General features: G+C 48.8%; 1 protein-coding gene across 3 annotated transcripts; it reads left to right on the forward strand.

Moving 5' to 3' along the window:
* The first annotated feature begins 469 nt into the window (after window positions 1–469).
* Window positions 470–22258, forward strand: LOC103991045 (DEAD-box ATP-dependent RNA helicase 57). 3 transcript variants are annotated; one of them, XR_672182.3, is made up of 13 exons: window positions 470–653; window positions 745–865; window positions 955–1073; window positions 1157–1248; window positions 11534–11630; window positions 11809–11889; window positions 11968–12200; window positions 19651–19845; window positions 19931–20021; window positions 20445–20567; window positions 20759–20909; window positions 21715–21980; window positions 22059–22258. XR_672182.3 is itself a non-coding variant. In XM_009410411.3 (13 exons), exons 1-12 carry the CDS (start codon window positions 573–575, stop codon window positions 21918–21920), a joined length of 1590 nt encoding a protein of 529 aa, XP_009408686.2. In that variant the 5' UTR covers window positions 487–572; the 3' UTR covers window positions 21921–21955; window positions 22059–22258. The 3 variants fall into 3 exon arrangements, 1 of the variants encoding a protein (XP_009408686.2); XR_672183.3 differs by having other exon boundaries at window positions 487–653; window positions 748–865; XM_009410411.3 differs by having other exon boundaries at window positions 487–653; window positions 21715–21955.
* The last annotated feature ends 224 nt before the right edge of the window (window positions 22259–22482 follow it).

Consider the following 22482-nt stretch of genomic DNA (forward strand, 5'->3'; position numbering starts at 1 on the left):
CCCTAAACCCTAAAACCCTAAACCCCAAACCCTAAACCCTAAACCCTAAACCCTAAACCCCAAACCCCAAACCCCAAACCCCAAACCCTAAACCCTAAACCCTAAACCCTAAACCCTAAAACCCTAAAACCCTAAACCCTAAACCCTAAACCCTAAACCCTAAACCCTAAACCCTAAACCCTAAACCCCAAACCCTAAACCCTAAACCCCAAACCCTAAACCCTAAACCCTAAAACCCTAAACCCTAAACCCTAAACCCTAAACCCTAGACCCTAAACTCTAAACCCTAAAAGTGGAATATGTAGTTGTAGTAATGTTAATCATAATCATATTCGAAAGTCGTATTAATTGTAATGATAATGTGTAGATTTTTTTGCTAAATTAATGTTTAATCATTATTGTAAAGAATTTGAATTCTGCCTTTCATGTTTCGACGTATAAATATGTTAGAAGGGAGGGTTGTGTATGTAAATATACATCAGCGCTTTTTATTTGATTGTCGGCGCAGTCCGCTAGGGATTTGCCGAGGTTCTTCCTTGGCGACGAGCAAGATCAAGGCGGCGTAAACGCTCATGGAGAAAGCGTCTGCGCTGCTCTTCTCCGGCGTCCGCGTCGACCGAAAGCGTTTCGCCCTGGAGATTGCCCGATTCCAGGCAACCTTGACAACCTATTTTTTGCCTGTCTGGGTCCCAATTCCCTGTTTTATATTGACTTTAATCCTTGAATCTTTGTTCTTTCTCGCAGCAGCCGAAGAAAGAACCGGAAGATGTTGAGTGCATGGCTGATGCAGCGCCGGAAGCCTTGCCGGATGTGAAGGCGAACAAGAAGGAGAAGAAGCGGAAGCGCAAGGATAAGGACTCTTCTGGTTGCATCTTTGGCTTACCTACACGCACCTTTTGTGTGATGCGATCTTTGTTCACTTGGCGTAATCTTATTTGGGATTTGGTGTATCAGATGCTGTGGAGGGGTTCAGTGTGTTCAAGAATTCCGAGTCTTTGTCCTCTATTCTAGAAAGAAATGCTTTGGAGGCTACTTCTGCTGAGATGAAGAAGGACGTGGAAAAAGAGATTGAGGTGGTTTTGGTTTAGTTTTGGTTTTTTTTGTTCAATAATTATTTTTTGTTTCCATACCTTAAAATTTTTTATTCCTGCTTCAGAAAGCTTCTGTTCTGCGTAAGAAGCATGGAATTCACATTTCAGGACACGGTGTTCCGCTCCCGCTTGAGAGTTTTGCAGAGCTAAGCTCAAGGTGAGATCCCATATATATGGAGAATCCCTGTTTAGATATCACCTTGCAGCACACTGTTGCTTAGCTTTTGGCACAAATTTTTTGATGGTACATGCTGAACGTTCTCATGCTGGCCTGTGTAGTGGCATTAGTGCATAGCATATTCTGTATGCACTCATGCCCATGAGCAGCCCAGTCAGTATGCACATGTTACTGGCTGAATTCAGGTTTTTGTGACGGGTCGCAAGTCGGGAACCGATCTGGGGCGACCCGGGTAGGAGCTGAACCTTGGGGCCGAGTGACTAAACTCGGGCTCAGGTTTTGGCACCGACAGGTCGCAAGTCGGAACTGATCCGAAGCGACCCGGGTATGAGCTGAACCTGTGGGCCGAGTGACTAAGCTCGGGCTCAGGTTTTGGTGCCGACGGGTCGCAAGTCGAGAACTGAACCTGTGGGTCGAGTGATTAAGCTCGGGCTCAGGTTTTGGTGCCGACGGGTCGTAAGTCAGTAACTGATCCGGAGCGACCCGGGAAGGAGACGAACCTGTGGGCCAAGTGACTAAGCTCAGGCTCAGGTTTTAGTGCCGACTGGTCGCAAGTCGGTTACTGATTCGGAGCGACTCGAGCGGGAGCTGGAGGCTGGGTGGCATCACTGGATGGCATGTCGGGTTTTGCCCAAACACCATCGTGCCATGTGGCGAGCCAAGTGGAGCAACGCGGGACCTGGCTGGAAACTTTTTGTTTCGAATGGCCTTCGGCGGGGGATTTCGAGTGATAAGATGCCTTTGGCGGGAGCTCTGAGGCTGGCGAATCTGGCGGATCCAAGGGGATATGATGGGTCTTAAATGCTGCGACTACCTCTTTCCTCGGGAAGCCCAACCGGCATCTCGTGGCGGTGTAGCCTGCCTTTTATAAGTCCCTTCTACAACGGTTGCTATCACCTTTGCTTCAGTTCTTCATCCCGCGCCTCGGCTTCTTTCTTGCAACCTTGAGGTCGGGATGTCTCTGTCTTCATCTTCGCCTTCATCCTCTTCATCCTCTTCATCTTCTTCCTACAGGGGCTCGCGAGAAAAGTTGTCAGTGTGCCCTTCGGTAGCGCTTCCTCGGAGGCCTCTTGGGGATCTGTCGTGCTTGAAGCTCTCAAGTCGTGGCACAATGTGGACTCGGTGGTAACCGAGGACCTTTTGAGGGTACTCCGGGATCGTTATCGCATCCCGGAGTGTTATGGCCTTCACACCCCTCGGCCTGGGTAGCGACCGTACGATCATTTCCCCGATGGGTTCGGGTTGACCGTAGGTGCCCTAGAGGCGGGGTTGCGGCTCCCGCTGCACCCTGCCATCAGGGAGTGCCTTCGTCACTAGGGAGTATCGCCCTCCTAGGTGTCGTCAAACTCTTGGCGCTTTCTGGTGGCCTTTATTGGGGAGTGTCGAGGGGCTGGGATCGAGCTGTCCAGGACCCTCTACCTGACCTGCTTTCGCCTTTGTAAGGGGGGAGGCGTGTATTACCTAATCGCCCGCAGTGGTTTTAAGATTAGTGGTGCTCCTTCCAACAACAAAGGTTGGAAGAGTCATTTTTTCTTCGTCAATTGTAGTCGGGAGTGCAGTTTTAGCACTGGGTGGACCCTCCGGACCATTGATAATACCTCCCCGTTGCTTTTTGTCGGAGAAACAACGAACGTGGATCGACTGAGGGGTATCTTGTCCTCTTCTCGAGCAATTAAGGAGATGACCAAGGAGTGGCTGGTCAAAGCAGAGTTGAGCCCTACCTCTGGGAGTATGGTCGTTCGCATATGATGGATCGTTCGCTCGTCTCGACCTATCTGACCAATCGATATTTTTGCAGAAATGGTGGATCTTCGATCGGTGAAGAAAATGCCTAGCGTCAAGGCTGCTTTGCCATCGCCTTGGGACGGGGAGGGTTCCGGAGCTGGGGGTGCCCCACAGGAGGGCACACTAAAGAGGGCATCGGGGTCTCCGGTAGCGGGTCGCCCTCCAAAGAAGACGAAAACCTTGGCCCGGAAGACGCCTGCTGTTGGTGTCAACAACCTTAAGTCGTGGCCTCGGGGCCAACACAGCTGGGTTCGGGTCCGAATGATTGGGGATCTTCCTAAGCAACCCTTGAGACTGTTGAGGTGGCCGACTGCGGTGGTCCGATCGCGACGGGACAACTGTTTTCTCTGGAAGGGAACTCGCTTGGGCACGCGGTGGGAGGCGCTCCGTCTTCGTCCCTGCACACAGGTCGGGTCGGGAGGCTCGACCTGACCCCTTCGACGATCAAGTCAGTTGATAGTCATAGGGGGTTTTTGTCTTTGTTTTTCCATCCTCTTTCTGAACGCGAGGGTATTTATAGGGAAGGTTACCGTTGCCTGATGTGCCCGCTTGCCGAGAATAGGATCGTACTCCTGGTAACGTCTAACACCGATGTTGCCGTGGCGTGAAGGACCGAGCTCACGCAGGATGTTAATGTGCCTCGGTCGGCGTTCCGGTCTGTTTTGGCCAGGGGCTGTCAGGTCAACCGAGGCGCTAGGCGTCATCCGGGCGCAGCTGATGTTAACTCACGTCACATCGCCATTATTGCCCCCATCATATTCCTCGCCGAAGGAAGCTATACGTCGGTTGTTGTTAGGAGGGTCCGAGGCATGGCTTCAGCTTTAAGAAATTATCCCTGTCGGTCGGTAGCCGGTCTGTTACCAAGGGTGTAGGAATCGTGGGATTTAGCAATCGAGGAGGGTTGGCCGCGTAGTGGTGGTCTCGGGCAACATGCAACCGAGGAGCACGACTCAGTCGCGCAGGCCGAGCAGAGGTGGTCTCGGGCAACACGCATCCGAGGAGCACGACTCCGGCGGGCAGGCCGCGCAGAGGTGGTCTCGAGATGCATGCAGTCGAGGAGCACGACTCAAGCGGGCAGGCCACGTAATGGTGGTCTCGGGCAGCATGCAACCGAGGAGCACGACTCAGGCGGGCAGGCCGTGCAGAGGTGGTCTTGGGCAACATGCAGCCGAGGAGCACGACTCAAGCGGGCATGCCGCGCAGAGGTGGTCTCGGGAAGCATGCAACCGAGGAGCACGACTCGGGCGGGCAGGTCGCGCAGAGGTGGTCTCAGGCAACATGCAGCCGAGGAGCACGACTCAGGCGGGCAGGCCGTGTAGAGGTGGTCTCGAGCAACATGTAGCCGAGGAGCGCGACTCAGGCGGGAAGGCCGAGCAGAGGTGGTCTCGGGCAACATGCAACCGAGGAGCACGACTCGGGCGGGCAGGCCGAGCAGAAGCAGTCTCGGACAACACGCAACCGAGGAGCACGACTCAATCGGGCAGGCCGAGCAGAGGTGGTCTCGGGCAACATGCAACCGAGTAGCACGACTCAGGCAGGCAAGCGCGCATAAGTGGTCTCGGGCAACATGCAGGCGAGGAGCATGACTCGGGTGGGCAAGCCGAGCAGAAGCAGTCTCGGGCAACACGCAACCGAGAAGCACGACTCAGTCGGGCAGGCCGAGCAGAGGTTGTTCCCTCGGAGCCCCGATCGGGTGTGACCCCTCAGCTGCGGGTTTGTCTAAGTCGATATGTCGATCCCTCGACACTCAGGCCCTCCTTCTAGTGCCAAAATGTTGGTGACAACAACTTTAAGCCTTGGCCTCGGGGATCTTCCTGAGCGACCCTTGAGACTATTGAGATGGCCGACTGCGGTGGTCCGATCACGACGGGACAGTCGTTTCCTCTGGAAGGGAACTCCTCGCTTGGGCACGCGGTGGGAGGCGCTCCGTCTTCGTCCCTGCACACAGGTCGGGTCGGGAGGCTCGACCCGACCCCTCCGATGATCAAGTCAGTTGATAGTCACAAGGGGTTTTTGTCTTTGTTTTTCCCTTTTTTTGAACGCGAGGGTATTTATAGGGAAGGTTATCGTTGCCTGATGTGCCCGCTTGCAGGGAGCAGGATCATACTCCTGGTAACGTCTGACACCGGTGTTGGCGTGGCGTGATGGACCGGGCTCGCGCAGGATGTTAATGTGCCTCTATCGACGTTCCGGTCTGTTTTTGCCAGGCGTTGTCAGGTCAACCAAGGCACGAGGTGTCATCAAGGCGCAGCTGACGTTAACCCACATCCCATCACCATTATTGCCCTCATCACCTGCCTGTGGTCCCGATTGCTCGCGCGAGCGTTGTTCTGGGATTCTCCTGGGCTGCTCCCCATCGTGAGGATTCGGGGAGCACGAGGAGGAAGAGGACAGCCGGGTCGTCCGACTACGACCTTTCCAGGAGGGCGCCAGCGCGCCCACTGTCGATAGCATCGCCCCGAGCTCTCGGGATGGGATATGTTGAACAGTCTTTCGGTACGAATTCTGACTTGGCATGTGGCATCGGTTGTGACCTGCCCTGGGCCCAAAATACGCCTTATCACTTCTCTTCCTCCCCCTCCTCCCCCCCCCCCCCCCCCCCCCCCCCCCCGTTCAAGGCGTGCCGAGGGGTCCCTGAGGGGGCGAGAGGCATGTGTAGGTCGGAGATGCGACTCGGGCATTAGGCTGGTCGCGAGGCGTGGCTCGAGTGTTGGATTGGCCGAGAGGCGACTAGCCGCGAGGCATGGCTCGAGTGTTGGATTGGCCAAGATGCGACTCGGGCATTAGGCTGGCCGCGAGGTGCGGCTCGGGCGTTGGATTGGCCGAGAGGCGTGGCTTGGGCATTGGATCGGTCGAGATGTGACTCGATCATTAGATTGGTCGCGAGGCGTGGCTCGAGCGTTGGATTGGTCGATTTCGGGAGCTTTCTGTAGCGTGAGCTAGATGATAAGGTGGTAGTGCCCTCGGGAAGGACTGCTGGTTGGCGTTGGTCGGGATCTGGGCCGATCGACAGCTCTCCTTTGCGTGGTGGATGGCGTCCCTTTTGTTGAAACGCTCGTCGTTCGCGGGTGGTCGTTCGCCTACAAAAAATGGCCCTCGTTGGGTGATCCCCGACTCTGGGCCCTCTGATGAGCAAGTCAATAATATGATGGATTGTTTTCTATATCTCTCTCCCCTTGGCCGGAGGTCGGCCAGGGGCTTTATACTATTACACGAGGGTCGATAGCACGTCGATTCGGCGTGGCCACTGGCCCTCAAGGGATGGGACGACACTTTTGATCGGCCGCCGTCTCGGGACGTGCGGAGCAGCGTCAAACGGCATCGCCCCGAGCTCTCGGGACGGGACATGTGGAATAGTTGCTTAGTACGGTTTTGACTTGGCGTGTGGCGTCGGCTGTGATGTGTCTTGGTCCCAAAATACGTCGAATTACTTCTCCCCCCCTTCCAAGGCGTGCGGGGGGGGGTCCTTGAAGGGTCGAGAGGCATGCTTGGGTTGGAGTGATGCTGATCACTTACGAGGGGAAGTTGGATTAACTCGTCGTGGGGCGATTTAGAGGGGCAGCGCCCCGTGCCTCGGGAAGGATTGATATTGTTGATCGGGCGGTCGGGGCCTGACGAGGTGAGATCGACATGTCATAGGTCGAGTAAATGGTTTGGCGAGGCACAAAGTTATGGCCACCGAGTTTGCAAGTCGGCGAGTGAGCTGGAGCGGCTCGGTTAGAGACTTGATGCACTGCGAGTCAGGGATCGTCGTGGAGCGACATGGACAACGGACTAGGCCGGCAAGGTGTTGCTCGAACGTTAGATTGGTCGCGGGGCATGGCTCGAGCGTTGGATTTGGACGAGGTACGACTCGGGCGTTGGATTGGCCGAGGTGTGACTCGGGCATTGGATCGGCCGAGATGCAACTCGGGCATTGGGTTGGCCGAGGTGCAACTCGTGCATTGGATCGGTTGAGATGCGGCTCGGGCATTAGATGGGCCGCGAGGCGTGGCTCGGGCATTGGATTGGCCGAGATGCGACTCGGGCATTAGAATGGCTGCAAGGCGTGGCTCGAGCGTTGGATTTGGCCGAGGTACGACTCGGGCGTTGGGTTGGCCGAGGTGTGACTCGGGCTTTGGATCGGTCGAGATGCGACTTGGGCATTAGATGGGTCGTGAGGCGTGGTTCGGGCATTGGATCGACCGAGACGCGACTCGGGCATTAGTTGAGCCACGAGGCGTGGCTCGGGTATTGGATTGGTCGAGATGCGACTTCAGCATTAGATTGGCAACGAGGCGTGGCTCGAGCGTCGGATTTGGCCGATGTACGATTCGGGAGTTGGGTTGGCCGTGGTGCGACTCGGGCATTAGATCAGAAGAGATGCGACTTGGGCATTAGATTGGTCGCGAGGCGTGGCTCGGGAATTAGTGATAAGACCCTAAAGGTCTTATCGTCGCTCTGTTACCAAATGATAAGACCCTAAAGTCTTATCGTAAAAAAGAAGAGAAAGGGGATGATCACTTTGAGGGGATCGGCCTCCTTGATCGCTTCGAGGGGATCGGCCATCCTTGATCGCTTCGAGGGGTTCGACCCTCCTTGATCGCTTCGAGGGGATCGGCCTCCTAAGGTTTGTCAAAAGACAGAATAGTATTTTTTCATAGATTACTAAAAAGAAGCCGTTACATCCTTATTTATAGAGTTCCATCTAGAGTCCATCAGGACTTGAACTCTAATAATAAATAAATATTAAATAAACCTCTACTTGACTCTAACTGAACCAAACCGACTCAATAAACAACTGGACTGAACAGACTCAATAAACATTATTCAAAAGCTCAAAAAAAGGGTCCTAACAGTTCCTCCCTCTTCAAATCAGCCTTGTCCTCAAGGCTGAGCAGCATCAATCTCGGGGAGCTTCTCTTTCAACACTTTAGCTATAGAGTAACCGTCATAAGATAGCATCGCCTTGACTCTCCCGGATCACTTCGGGATTCCTCGATTCCTGCCAAAGTCGGAAACTTGATGGTCTTGTGGTAGGTGGATGCCACCGTCTTTAACATGTTGAGCGTCGGTCAATCGAGGATGACGTTGGAAGACGAGGGCAGATCAATGACCATGAAGGTGGTCATTATCGTCTTCGCTCTCGGCTCTTCCCCGATAGTGACGGGGAGGACGGTGGTCCCGAACGAGGCGATGGAATCCCCCATGAATCCAATTAGTGCCGACGCCATGAGGGTAAGGCCTTCCTTGGTCAAACCGAGCTTCTTGAAGGCATCGAGGTAAAGGACGTCGACGAAACTCCCGGTGTCAACCATCATCCTTTTGACCCGAGCGTTGGCGATTCGGATAGAGATCACCAAAGCATCGTCATGATGGGAGCGCTCGATTTCTTTGGCCCCGAAAGTGATTTCAGGCTTGAGCTCGGGCCGGGGACGTTTCTCGACCACGCTCCGAGCGTAGGCCTTCCTTGTCGTTGAGATGCTACCACCGTTTGTGTTGGTCCTCCGGAGATGACGTCGATCTGTCTCTCGATGGGTCCCCTGGGGCGTGGAGTTGCTTCTCGGGGTTCCATGAGATAGCGCCGGAGGTGTTTTCTCTGGATCAGTTCCTCGATTTGATTCTGGAGGTCGCGGTAGTCGTTCGTGTCATGGTCGTAGTCTCAGTGGAACCTACAATATTTGGACCAATCTTTGTGAGTGGTTTTCATGGGATTAGGTTGTCACAAGCGACCCTTCTCTCTGATTTGGAGAAAGATCTTGGTACGAGACGTGTACAGGGGGAGAGGCGGGGGCCTCGGGAGCAGTAGCTCTTGTCGGTTAGGCCTCCGGCAGGGTTGCGCCAGGATTGCTAAGGTCATTCCCCGAGATTATTCCGCCCTTGGCCTTATGTCGTCCATGCGCTTTCCTGCCACCAGAGCTTCGGCAGCGATGTACTGGTTGGCGCGCTGGAGCATTTCGGAGATGGTTAATGGCGGCTTCTCGATCAGTGACCAGAAGAACCTCGAAGGCTTCAAGCCCATCAAAAACGCCTGCATGATTAAAGAGGGGTGAGCGTCCGGGAATCCTCGGATTTCAGTGGCAAAACGTGCCACAAACTGAGAGAGCAACTCGTCTTCTCGTTGAGATAACGTAAGCAGGGTGGCCATGGAAGGCCTAGGTCGTCGGCTGGCGAGGAAGTTCTGCTCGAACTCCCTAGCGAGCTGGTCGAAGGATGAGACTGAAGACTGGTGCAGCCGGCTGAACCACGCTAGTGTCGGTCCCCTGAGGGTCATCGGGAATGCTCGGCACATCAGTGCATCGGGGGTGCTATAAAGGGCCATCTGAGCTCGAAATGCGAAGACATACTCTGCAGGATCGGAGCCACCGTCGTACGTCTCCAATGCCAGCAGCCTGAAGTTGAGGGGTACCGGCTTGTCCTGTACTTACAGAGTAAAAGGGGATCCGCCCGAGCCACCTTCGTTAGACTCGTTCCGTGATTTTCGGAACTCGTCCAGACGTTGGTTGACCCGAGTTAGTTGGACCCTGAACAAGTCGTCTGTCGAGTCAGATGATATGGTGTCAGGCTCGGAGCGGGGCGGTGTGATTCAGCAGGGTGCGGGTGTGCTCCGCTCGAGCAAACCTCTCGGGTTTGTCGTTTGATCTCGGGCTTCTCTCGTCCCGACCTACTCCTTGCTCGGACTTTGTCGGGTTGAGTCAGTCGGGGGATCTGTTAGCCGCACGATCTGGGGAATGAGTGGAACGAGCGTTTGCGTCATCCTTGCCTTTGCTTGCACTTGCTTGGTCAGGCTGAGGAATGCATCGGGTGACACAACCGAGGGTCCTGTGGCAAGTCCGGAGGGCGACAACCCCGAGTCGTTGAACAGGCACCAGTAGCGATCTGGCATCGAGGTCGGGATCCCCCATCCCTGAGGGCAGGGAGGGACTAATCTCCAGGCCCGACGGAGGGGTGACTGGTCGGTGGTTCTCCCTCGGGGAGAGCTCCTGCGAGATACTCCTGCGACATTGCCCTCCTTCTAGCGCCAAAATGTTGGTAAACAAATATGCTGCGGCTAGTGAGTCAGCACGGCCTGGTCCACGGGTCGATGTCGGGAGTCTCGTGTCGGCTAAGCTGGATGCCGAGGTCGACCGGGCCCTCACGACAGGGTCTTGATCAGTGTCTCTCGGTTCGGGTGTTGGTTGATGGCTCGCCTTGGGGACGTCGATCGGCGACTTCCAAGGTTGGGACACTCGCGGGTCATGGGGGGCCGCTTTCCTGCAAAAATGATCGTCGTCGGGTGATTCCCGACTTTGGCCCCTCTGACGGGCAAGTTAGTGGTGGGTTGAATCGTTTCTTTCTCTCTCTTTTGTCGGATGCCGACCATGGGCTTTTATACTATTGTACGAGGGTCGGTTGCATGCTGATCCTCGAGGGATGAGACGGCACTTCTGACCGGCCGCCATCTCGGGATGCGCGAAGCGGCGTCAGACGTCACCGCCCCGAGTTCCCGGGACGGGACATGTTGAATAGCGTCTCGGTACGGATTCTGACTTGGCGTGTGGGGGTGTTCCCCTTGCTAATTCTCGGGTTGGCATGGTGGTACGCGGGTCGAACAGCGCCTTGGTACGGATTCTGAATTGGCGTGTGGCATCGACTGTGACGTGTCTTTGGCCCAAAATATGCCTTATCAACAACCATTATCTTTTTGTCCTTCCTTTATTTAAGCTTTAGGATTAAAGACATTTTATGATCATAGACTATTGTGACCATCAATTACTGCATAAAATATTTGCTGCCATTGAACCAATATACTGAACAATGTCTTCAATGTTTAATCCTCGCATCCTTACAGTAGAATTTTTATCTTATTAGCTTCTTCAAACAAAAGAAAGAGACATGATGGTTCTTAGTTTTACCTTTAATAGTTCTGTCAAAAAAAGCTAATAAAAGAGACAATGTCATTTCATCTGCTGCTAATCACTATTGCTAGTTGACGATAGAGGTTGGTTCTTCATTTATGTAACCTCTAGAGTTGAGGCTGAATGACAATGTCATCGTGTTAGATGGTTTATCAAACAAAATCAATAATGTTTTTTCTTCGTTTTTGCATCATCAGTATTTTGACATTTTATTTTCTTCCGGAGTTATTGCACTGGGTTCCATAATTGATGTGTGTATCCAAGATGTTTCTGTACCTATAGAAGTAATATTGTAAGGAATAATAACTAAGAACAATATAATATCTATAACAAGGACTTGCTATATCAGACTGTCATTTTTCACTGTTTTGGGGATTATCTGGCCTCTTCTGTCTTTGGTATCTTGTGCTCTTGTAAATTCCTTACATATGGGTACCTATAGTGCTGAAATGTACAACTTCATAGTAATAATTATGTGACTATATGTTGTCAAATAGAACAAATCACATTTCCAGCATGTTTCTTTTTTAGTTCATCCTTTTATACAGTTGCAGTTTTCTTGCCGAATTGCTATGTTCTTGAATTTTTTATTTTGTGTGCAGGTATAACTGCAAACCATATATTTTGCGTAACTTATCTGAACTTGGTTTTCGAGAGCCTACACCTATTCAGAGGCAGGCTATTCCAGTGCTCCTTTCTGTATGCCCTAAATTTTGCTTCTCTCTCTTTCCTTCCCCCAATCTCTCTCTCTGTCTATCTTATATTTAACTTTAGAAAATTTACTCTTTTACTGCTGAACTAATTTCTCTATGCTGTTACAATATTATCGTTATCTGAATAGTTCAGGGCTAACATATCAGGGTTTTACATATTTCAGAAAAGGGACTGCTTTGCATGTGCACCAACTGGTTCTGGCAAGACTTTGGCGTTTTTATGTCCAATGCTCATGAAGATTAAGGTATCATTATTATACATGGACTACCATCTTGTCAGTCTTTTACTTTGCATTAGTTTTAGTTTTTCTTACTGTTATTAGCCAGGGTTAAAGAATGGCGTACAAGCTGTTGTTCTCTGCCCTACTAGAGAATTAGCTGCTCAAACTGCTAGAGAGTGCAAGAAGCTGGCTACGGGGAGGAAATTTTACATCAAGTTAATGACTAAGGAGCTCTCCAGATGTGGTGATTTTGAAAAAATGCCCTGTGATATAATCATATCCACTCCTCTCCGGTTGGACTTTGCTATTTGCAAAAGGAAGCTTGACTTGAGTTGGTATGAACTAAAAAAACTTTGTATGTATAGATCTCTTAGTGTTGTGTTTCAAATCACATAAATTAGAGTCTGATCTTCTTCTGGGCCTATTAAAATTGATTATGAAGCTCAGATCACAACCAGATTTTGATGGTGAGAAATATTTATGTAATTATATGTTTTTTGTCATCATGCCAACACTCACCTCTTTGAACATGAGGATATTCTTATCTGTTTATTCTTAATGGCTTCTCATTTGTCTGTATATGCATTATGCTTTCTGTGTTTTATTTGCTTACATGATGTAGGCCTACCACCATGCCAGTGACCTTTATGGTGTTGTATTACCACGCATCAACCATGCTCATGCCACCATGTGGTAGCATGCACCAGTATATATATGCCATTGATGCACTTATATGCATGGGAAGCAGAATTATGCTTCTCTGTTTCATGCTAAAATTGAGCTGATGTAGTACAAAATTAGCTGGTACTTAGCAAATAGTGTTGTACTTTAGGCTTGGTTAAAAGAAAATGTATTGGGAGGTTAGAGTAATTGAATAGGACTGTTGTGAGAATACAATAGCATGTATAAAATATTAAGATCTCTATCGAATGTTGTTATGATCAGCCAACTCTGTTTTACTATAAAACTTGGACAGGTGCAGGATGTTAGATTGTGGGATTGGAGAAGGAAATTGGTGTTTTTTCATAATAGCAATCACAACTGATTTATTATATCTATACAAAATACAGGAATTTAGACCATTTCTTTTTTAATCACAATATGCAAATTCGAGTTTGTGAAGTCCTTATCTTACAGGGATTAGAAAAGGCACATGGAAGCAAGGTTTGTAATTTCGTATCATACCAGAGTATCGAGCTCAACTCGGTTTGGTACGGTACAAGTATACCAAGCAGTACGTTTTGGCATATCGCTTGGTGTGTATGTGTGTGTGTATATATATATATATATAATAAAAAAATAAAAAAAGGGGCGACATCGCCTCATTTCTTTTGCCCGCGTGGGGAGAAGAAACGTTGCCTCGTTTCGTCGTGAGGTTTCTTCTCCCCGTGAAAAAAAGGGTGGCATCGTCAAGGCAACGTCACCTTGTTTCTTTTGCTCGTGTGAGCAGAAGAAACGACGCCTCATTTCTTCTATTCAGTTTCTTCTCCTCGTGCTGTCACAGACTTAGCTAGAATTGCCTAAGTCGTGAGGCACCCTTGCGAACGCGTATGTCGCAAGGGCGCCTCATGACATAGGCAATCTTAGCTAAGTCCGACAAGTTGGCGCGAGGGTGCTTCGCAACTTAGGCAACTCAAGCTAAGTTCGCGTCTTGGCCGCAAGGGTGCCTCACGACTTATGCAATTATAGCTTACTCCGTGACATTGTGGTATCAGAGCGGGCAAGCAATTCGAGCAAGCAGCGAAGGAACTTCGCAATTTCGCCATGCCAAAGCATTGTGGCGAATCAAGCATAACGGGCCAAGCCAGACCTTTGCCCCAAGCAGTTGCAAGTGCAAACTCGCTCTCATGTCGTTGGAGCTGTTTTGGAGGATCGTGGCAGCAAACATGATGAGCGAGAAATTGGCTACTCTCTGCGAGCGGAGGAGGCGTAATCTGGAGCGTCAACCCAGAAGAAGAGCCATAAGGAGAGACTCACTGCGGTGGAAACCCGCTTGGACATTCTTGAAGCGAGATTAAAGGAACTCTACCAAGGTCAACGAAGGCTTCTTAGGGTAGAGAGCTCGCAAGAAGAAGTTTAATCCCGAATCGATAAGGTCGAGGCCCTAGTCAATCGACTGTCGGATGACACCAAAGACTCCGTGCAACATCTGTAGGAAGTCGTGGTAGAACTCACTTCTAGGGTGACTATGCTCACAAGGGCACTGAATGCAGGAGGAAGCAACACCCGCGTTGCACCGACAAAACATGAGGGCACTCGAGCCGTATTGTTATGGAGGTGCCAAAGATGCTAAAGAGCTCGAGAATTTCCTATTCGACATGGAACAATACTTTCGAGCTAAAAGGCCTGATTCTGAAGAAACCATAGTTTCGATAGCAACCATGTATTTAAGTGGGGATGCAAAACTTTGGTAGCGAACCCGTTTGGAGGAGATCCAACAAGGTCGGTGTTGGGTGGACACATGGGAGGACTTAAAGCGAGAGTTGAGAACTCAATTTCTACCTGAGAACACAGAGTTCGTCGCAAGGAGGAAACTAAAACTACTCCACCAAAGTACTTTCATTCGAGACTACATGAAGCAATTTTCTGCACTAATGCTGGACATACAAGATATGTCCGAGAAGGATAAGCTGTTCAGCTTTCTTGATGGTTTGAAGCCATGGGCGCAACAAGAACTGCATCAAAGGAATGTCACCGATGTGATCAGGGCAATTGCTACCGCAGAAAGACTCACCGACTTTGTTTCCTCTTAGGACCCGAGAAAAAGGAAACAATCTTCAGGAAATTGCCCTCTAAAATATTCTCGTGGGAAGGAGCCCGGGGGCGAATAGAGGAAGAAGGGTTCCCACAAAGGGCCAAGCTCAAAAGGTAAGGCTCCAAAACCTAGCGGATGCTTCTTGTGCGGAGGGCTGCACATGGTGAGAGAGTGCCCACAGAAGCAAGCACTAAATGCCTTAACAGCTTCTATTCATCACCTCAAATCGGACAAGGGCAAGGTTGTCGCTCTTAGTTCGAGTAGTTCAGAATCCAGCAGCGACGATGAGGAGTCACAAGGACCTCGAATGGGAGTAATGCGTTTGTTGAACGCTATGCGGGGTTAAGTGGGGGAGAACATGAAGGTAAGGCCACAAAAAGCAAGAAGTAGCGAGCTGATGTACGTAGACATTAAGCTCAATGGCCAAACGACCCGTGCAATGGTGGACACGGGCGCTACCCATAACTTTATTGTCGATCGAGAAGCAAAGCGACTTGGGCTGATCTTCGAAAAGAACCTAAGTCGAATGAAGGCGGTGAACTCGGAGGCCAAGCGAATCTCCGAGTTGGCAAAGGGAGTTCCCATCAAGATTGGAACATGGAGCGGGAGCACAAACATGATGGCGGTGCCACTGGACGACTTCTAAGTGATTCTTGGAATGGAATTCCTGCACGCGACGAAGTTGGTGCCGATGTAGTTCCTAAACTCCCTATGTATGATGGGAGGTGACGACCCCTATGTGGTTCCCGTCTCTCGAAGGGGAACCAGGGAACCCCAACAGATATCGGCATTACAACTAAAGAAAGGAGTACGAAAAGGCGAATTAACGTTTGTGGCTGTTATGAAACTAGAGCCACTCGACGAGAAGGCCATTCATAAACCTACTGTGGTGGCGAACGTCCTGAAGGCCATTGATATGAGGCATGGATCATCATATCAAGCTGGAGCTACGAGTGAATCCTCTAACGAGACCACCTTACCACATGCCCCCTCTAGAGTTGGTAAAGCTCAGAAAGCAGTTAGGTGAACTGCTAAGCGGTGGTCTCATCCGCAGTTCTAAAGCATCATTCGGAGCTCCAATTCTCTTCCAAAAGAAACAAGATGGGAGCCTCCGACTATGTGTTGATTATCGAGCCCTCGATAAAGTGATGGTGAAGAACAAGTATCCCATCCCGCTCATCGCGGACTTATTCGACCAATTGGGCAAAGCCAAGTATTTCTCAAAACTCGACCTCCGGTCAGGGTATTGGCAGGTGTACATTGCTGAAGGCGACGAAGTAAAGACTACCTGTGTGACTAAGTATGGAGCGTTTGAGTTCTTGGTGATGTCTTTCGGCTTAACCAACGCTTCAACCACGTTTTGCACTCTTATGAACCAACTATTCAAAGAGTATTTGGATAAATTCGTGATCGTCTACTTGGACGATATCGCCGTCTACAGCCAAATGCTCGAGGAGCATGTTGAGCACCTTCGGATAATTTTCAAGGTTCTCAGGGAGAACACTTTGTTCGTGAAAAGGGAGAACTGCTACTTTGCTCAACTGGAGATCTTATTCTTGGGGCATCGAATCGGTGATGGCTCCATTCAGATGAACTAATCGAATGTGCAAGCTATTACGAAATGGCGAACTCCAAAGAAGGTGCTAGAGCTGGGATCCTTCCTTGGTTTCGTCAACTACTATCGACGCTTCATAGCGGGGTATTCGAAACGTGCAACTCCACTGATGGAGTTGCTGAAGGAGCAGCCTTGGAGGTGGTCTGATAAAATGTGAAGCTGCGTTCCAAGATCTGAAGGCTACTGTGTTGGAAGAACCGGTGCTCAAATTGTCGGACTATGGGGAGCCCTTCGAAGTCCATACAGATGCTTCAGATTTCGTTATCGGGGGAGTACTCATGCAGGAGGGTCATCCAGTGGCCTACGAGAGCCACAAGCTCAACGAGACCGAGCAGCGGTATCCGATGCACGAGAAAGAGATGACAGCGGTGGTCCACTGTCTACGAGTTTGACCACACTGTCTTCTTGGATCGCGATTTATGCTAAGGACAGACAAGATCGCTTTGAGCTATTTCCAAACTCAAAAAAAACTCTCCTCAAAGCAAGCACGATGGCAGGACTTCCTAGCTCAGTTTGATATGGCAATGGAGTACAAGCCCAGAACGGCAATTGTCGTGGCCGATCCATTGAGTTGGAAAGTGGAGCGTGTGAATGTCGTACAATTAGAGGGCAGAGGCTAAACAAGTTAGTTGCACTCCAAATTTCTTTCCAGGATCAGGGATGGACTGTACAGTGATCCCCAGGCAGTAACCCTAATGTAGCTCATCAAAGAAGGCAAGGCACGACGATTTTAGGTCCAGGAGGGACCCGTCTACACAAAAGGGAGTAGGGTCTATGTCCTTTAAGTGGACAATTTAAGGCGTGAGCTCTTAAGAGTGTCACGATTCCTTTTGGGCTGGACATTCGGGCATTCACAGAACTTTGGCTCTTGTGGAGAGGGTTTTCTACTGGTCGAAGATGGGGACTGATGTGGAGGAATATGTTCGAACGTGCCTCACTTGCAAACATGATAAGGTGGACCAACGGAAGCCGGTGGGACTTTTGGAGCCGTTGCCCATACCAAAAAAGTCATGGGAGAGCATTTCCTTGAACTTCATATCAAGCTTGTCGGCAGTAGGGGGACTTGGATCGATACTCGTGGTGGTCGATCGATTTTCAAAGTACGCAACTTTCTTTGCTGCACCCCTACACTGTTCAGTAGAGGAGGCAGCCAAGCTGATGATGAAGAATGTGGTGAAGTATTGGGGAGTCCCGCACAATATCATTAGTGATCGAGACGCTCGGTTTCTGGGACGATTCTGGACCGAGTTATTCAAATTGTTGGGGTCTAAGTTATACTTCTCCACAAGTCTCCCACCTAGACTAATAGCCAACCCGAAAGGATAAACTCACTCTTGGAGCAATACACTACGTGAGTGCCTACCAACGAGTTTGGGTGAAGCTGTTGGATATAGCGCAGTTCTCCTACAACTTGCAGCGGAGCTCTGCGTCTAACAAGAGCCCCTTCGAGATCATTACAAAACAACCGTCGGCTCCTCACACCTTGGCTATCGGATATACTAGGAGTAGTCCGTCAGCATATCACTTTGCAAAAGAATGGCACCGAAATGCAGATATTACGAGGGCTTACTTGGAGAATGCAGTCAAAAAGGTGAAGAAGTGGGCCGACTTGGGAAGGCGACCATAGGAGTTCAAAGTCGACGATTTGGTGTTGGTGAAGCTCCAACTAGCATCACTCCAATTCTTTAGGAACAAAGTACACAAAGGATTGGTGCGTAAGTATGAATGGCCCTCTCCAATTATCAGTAGGGTGGGCAACGTCTCCTACAGGTTGCAGCTGCCCGCGTGGCTTAAAATTCACAATGTTTTTCACGCTAGTAACTTGAAAGCCTACCACACAGATCCGTAAGATGCTTCCCGAAGTGTTCCAACTTGGCTACCCCTCACTAGAGCCTCCTACGAGAAGCAAGTTGAAACCATTCTAACGGATCGCAAGATAAAGCTACCCAATGGAGCTGAGCAGATCGAGTACTTGGTGAAGTGGCGAAAGCTTCCCCAAACTGAAGCTAGTTGGGAGCCCGAAGACGCCCTACGACATGAAGAAGCAATCATCAACAATTACCAACAAGCATCAACGAGGGCGTCGACAGTTTAAGTGGGGGAGAATGTCACTAACGGTCGTCGTGCACCCGCAACAACTTCGTTCAACGAACCGTTCCTTGCTTTTGCATGCTTGTACTGAGACATGGCAGTATGTTTTGCCTTAGTTTTGTGTGTTTTTGCTTGTAAAAATGCATGTTCGAACAGGTTGCAACGTTGCAATGCAATCGCTCGCCGCGCCAAGCCGAATTGCTCAAAACAAATCCGTTTTCGCGTGCCACGGCTTGTTTTCTGCAAGCCGTAGCTGCGCGCGAAACGTCAGCCATCTCAGCACCCTGGAACCCCCCGAGTGGCACAAGGTTGAATGGGGCTTCGGTACAGTGTCGGGCATTGAAAAACTCTTTACAAGTTCGCACGTTAACTTGAAGGGAACTTGCTTTCGTGCCTGGCACTCGGTGAGCAGTTGTTTGTGGACTTACAATTGTTCGTTCGACCAACCTTCTGAAGTCCTTGTTTTCCTCCTTTCTCTCTTTTCTCCTGTGCACACAAGGTACTAGTTGAATTTCTTGTAAAGCTTACCTCTTTGCGAGATGTCGGGACTTGTCCGTCGCTCGTTTTCAATCTAATCAACTTTCTATTTTACAGGTCCTTTGGGACCTGTACGAGGTTGCAACTAGGTTGACCCTTTGCGGACACGTATGTCGCAAGGGCACCTGATGACTTGGGCAATCCCAGCTAAGTCCGAGAAGTTGACGCAAGGGTGCTTCGTGACTTACGCAACTCAAGCTATGTTCGCGTCTTGATCGCAAGGGTACCTCACGACTTAGGCAATTCTAGCTTTGTCCGTGACAGCACGGATGAGGAGAAGTCGCCGACAACGCTGAGGCCTCATCGCCTAAGACGAGGAGGCGATATCTCATCTGTGGCGTCTGACGAGAGAGGGTGGCGACAGATCAAGATTGTCGAGGGAGAGCAACGTTGGATCTCCAGGTTCTTCCTTTTCTTCCCCCTCTTCTTCCTTCTCCCTCAGCTAATATCACCCGGTAGCAGGCAGCGATGGTCAAAATCAACCGTCACCGATCGATTTCGTGTGGTAACAGGGCGGAAACAGTCCCAATTGACGGTACCGCCCGGTAGTAGGCGGTCCGCGTATCGGTCTGCTGGCGGACCGATACGTATCGCCTGGTACAGGCGGTATCATTTGAAATTAAACTCCATGCATGGAAGTATTATAGATATTATAAACACATAAATATGTTGTCATATTGAGTTTGTATCCAATAGCATTCAGCATTTTATGTAATAAGTGGTGTATAAAGTGCAAGAATTTTTATTAATGGTCCTGCGTATCTCATTTAGTATTTGCTTTGTGCAGGGTTAAATATCTTGTCTTGGATGAAGCTGATAAGCTTTTCGAGCTAGGTTTTGTAGAACAAATTGATTCTGTGGTCAAAGCCTGTTCAAAAACTACTGTAGTACGTACACTGTTCAGTGCGACTTTGCCTGAAACTGTTGAAAAACTTGCAAGCACAGTTATGGTTGATGCAGTTCGAATCATCATTGGTAGAAAGTATGCATGTAGAATAGTATTTACACTATGAACTTCCCAGTTTCTTATTCAGATGATACATCTCTAACAGAACAACTTTTGACAGAAATTCTGCCTCCGAGATGATTAAGCAAAAGCTTGTTTTTGCTGGTAGTGAAAAAGGGAAATTGCTTGCTATTCGTCAAAGCTTTTCAGAGGTACAACTGATATCTTTATATAGCACATTAAATCCATATGATTAATCAAATATGCCTGTCTGTCAAGCAGAACAGGAATGATATCGTATTCCTTTTTAATGATGGATATCCTTTCTATATTATGAAGATAAATATGTCAGTGTAGTGCACTAATACAATTGAAATTGTTTAAACAGCAGTTCGAGGCTCCCTCATAATATTGTTATTAGTAGCAATTTAGATTTATTTAACAATTTTTAAAACATTGAGCACTCTCTTTTTCTCATACAGCAATTCATTTAAACCTTGATTCACTGAACTTCACTGTGGTTACTCAAAAATAGTATATGATGCGCTTGGGCTTCTTTGCTTGATTCAGAGTTCTTTTTTCTGCTGGATTACTATCTAAGGTGTGACTAACATCTCTGTAATTTTTACCAATAGAGTCTGAATCCTCCAGTGCTAGTGTTTGTTCAAAGCAAAGAAAGAGCGAAGGAACTTTACAAGGAATTAACATTTGATGACATAAAAGTTGATGTTATTCATGCAGACCTTTCCCAGCAGCAGGTTAGCATTTGTGCAGTTGATTGTTAAGAAAACTGGCTAATTGACTTTTGTGGATCTTTTCTTCAGAACATTAATAAAATTGCTTATTGCCACACTCAGATTTTGGTTGAACAGTCATCTTAATTTAACATTTACAATTGCCCTTCATACACATCATTTCCCTAATCATAACTTTTCTTTTATTGTTATAGCGAGAAGATGCAGTTGATAACTTCAGATCGGGCAAGACATGGGTTCTGATAGCAACTGATGTTGTTTCTCGGGGTATGGATTTTAAGGGGATCAACTGTGTGATCAACTATGATTTTCCTGAATCAGCTGCAGCATATATTCATAGAATTGGTATGCAGCTAAACATTTTCCTTACTAGTTGTAGTATAACCTTTTCGTAATCAGCAAATTGTTTTGGCTTCATGCTTGAAAATTTATCTGGCTTCTCTAAATGGACCAGCACGGTTCCGATCCATGCCAGCATACTGACACATTGTATGCCGGAATATATTGTGGTACTAATCTTCTGGGGTAGCGAGGACTAGGTTAATGCTCAGACCAGAAAATATTGGCCGGTATGGTCCGGTCTTGGCAAAATTGAGTTCTATAATATGAAGAGTAATATTTTCAATTGATGCTAATAATCAACCATCCTGCAGAGAGAGGGAGTCGGTCAATGGTAGAGGTAAGGTTTGGGACTAGCATACCAGGTCATGCAAACTCAGGTTGGGAATGGATCCTAATACAGAAGCCAATGCAGATTCAGAACTTTGGATTAGGATTGGATGTTATCATCTTGATGAGAATAAACAGATGAATAAAGTTAAGTCTTACCAATAAGCAAATACGAATTCATGATTGGATGACACGTTTATGAACCTTAAAATAATAGTACCATGCCCAAAATTCAATTAACTTTTGCATCTTCTACCTAGTTTCTACTGTTAATGATCTTTATGCAGATGCACACTCAGGCTTCATGCCTTGTGATCGTCTTTCCAGATTCTAATGCTTTTCTTTTCCCAATCTTATGCTTTTCTAAAATTTGTCTATCCAGATTCTGAAGCTCTTCTTTTCCCAATCTTATGCCTTGTGTTCTTCTACCTAGTTTCTCCTATTGTTCTAAGTTTATAGTATCTTCTTTCTCAATCTTCAGGTCGATCTGGACGAGCTGGAAGACCTGGAGAAGCTGTAACATTCTTCACTGAAGAGGATAAGCCTTTTCTGAGGAACATAGCCAATGTGATGGCAGCATCCGGCTGTGAGGTTCCTTCCTGGATTGTAGCTTTGCCTAAGCTCAGAAAAAGAAAGCACCGACCACAGAGAGACTCGATATCAACCATTCCCGATGACAGTGCCTAGTAAAAGAAATGATGCAGTATGTTCTAAAGCATCAGGTTCATTGCTCCCATCCTTCCCGAGGTTGGATTTCAATATATTCACACGTGACTTAGTTAATCTTCTGTTTGTAAAATCTGATGACAGTGTTGTTTATTACAGAGTCTACTGCTGTAGTTTTCATCAGCATTCTGACCCTTCAATGCCATCACTGAGTTTGCGGACGAAGATTGCGATTCATGGAAACAGGCTTCAAACAGGACTGATAAAAATGTTTATATGTACTTCATAACTTAAGAAGGAAGAAAAGCGGTGCTTTAAATAGGCACTTGGGTGTGGCAACGAGGCTAGAGCTTCTTGTGTGTGGACCAAGTGGTGTGCTTCAATGGGGCGTCATTTGAGCGCTTACTCAAACCCAAGCATTGGGCACTTCGGACGAGCATCCGGTTCAAATAAATGAATCGAACCAGACTTAAAAAGTTTGGTTTGGTTCAATAACCTTTTTTCTTACCCGTAAAAACCATTCTTCGCACCCGCATGACCTCGAGCCAACTTTAGCATTGTCAAACGTGGCCACTTTTTCTAT

The sequence above is a fragment of the Musa acuminata genome, chromosome BXJ1-7 (assembly GCF_036884655.1).
Source record: "Musa acuminata AAA Group cultivar baxijiao chromosome BXJ1-7, Cavendish_Baxijiao_AAA, whole genome shotgun sequence".
Lineage (NCBI taxonomy): Eukaryota > Viridiplantae > Streptophyta > Magnoliopsida > Zingiberales > Musaceae > Musa > Musa acuminata.

Excerpts from the sequence above, each read along its gene's own strand:
- LOC103991045 (XM_009410411.3), top strand. The coding sequence starts at position 573 with ATGGAGAAAGCGTCTGCGCTGCTCTTCTCCGGCGTCCGCGTCGACCGA. Across the intron at positions 11,890-11,967 it reads CAATGCTCATGAAGATTAAG|CCAGGGTTAAAGAATGGCGT; the intron begins GTATCATTATTA and ends TACTGTTATTAG. Across the intron at positions 20,568-20,758 it reads CAGACCTTTCCCAGCAGCAG|CGAGAAGATGCAGTTGATAA; the intron begins GTTAGCATTTGT and ends TTATTGTTATAG.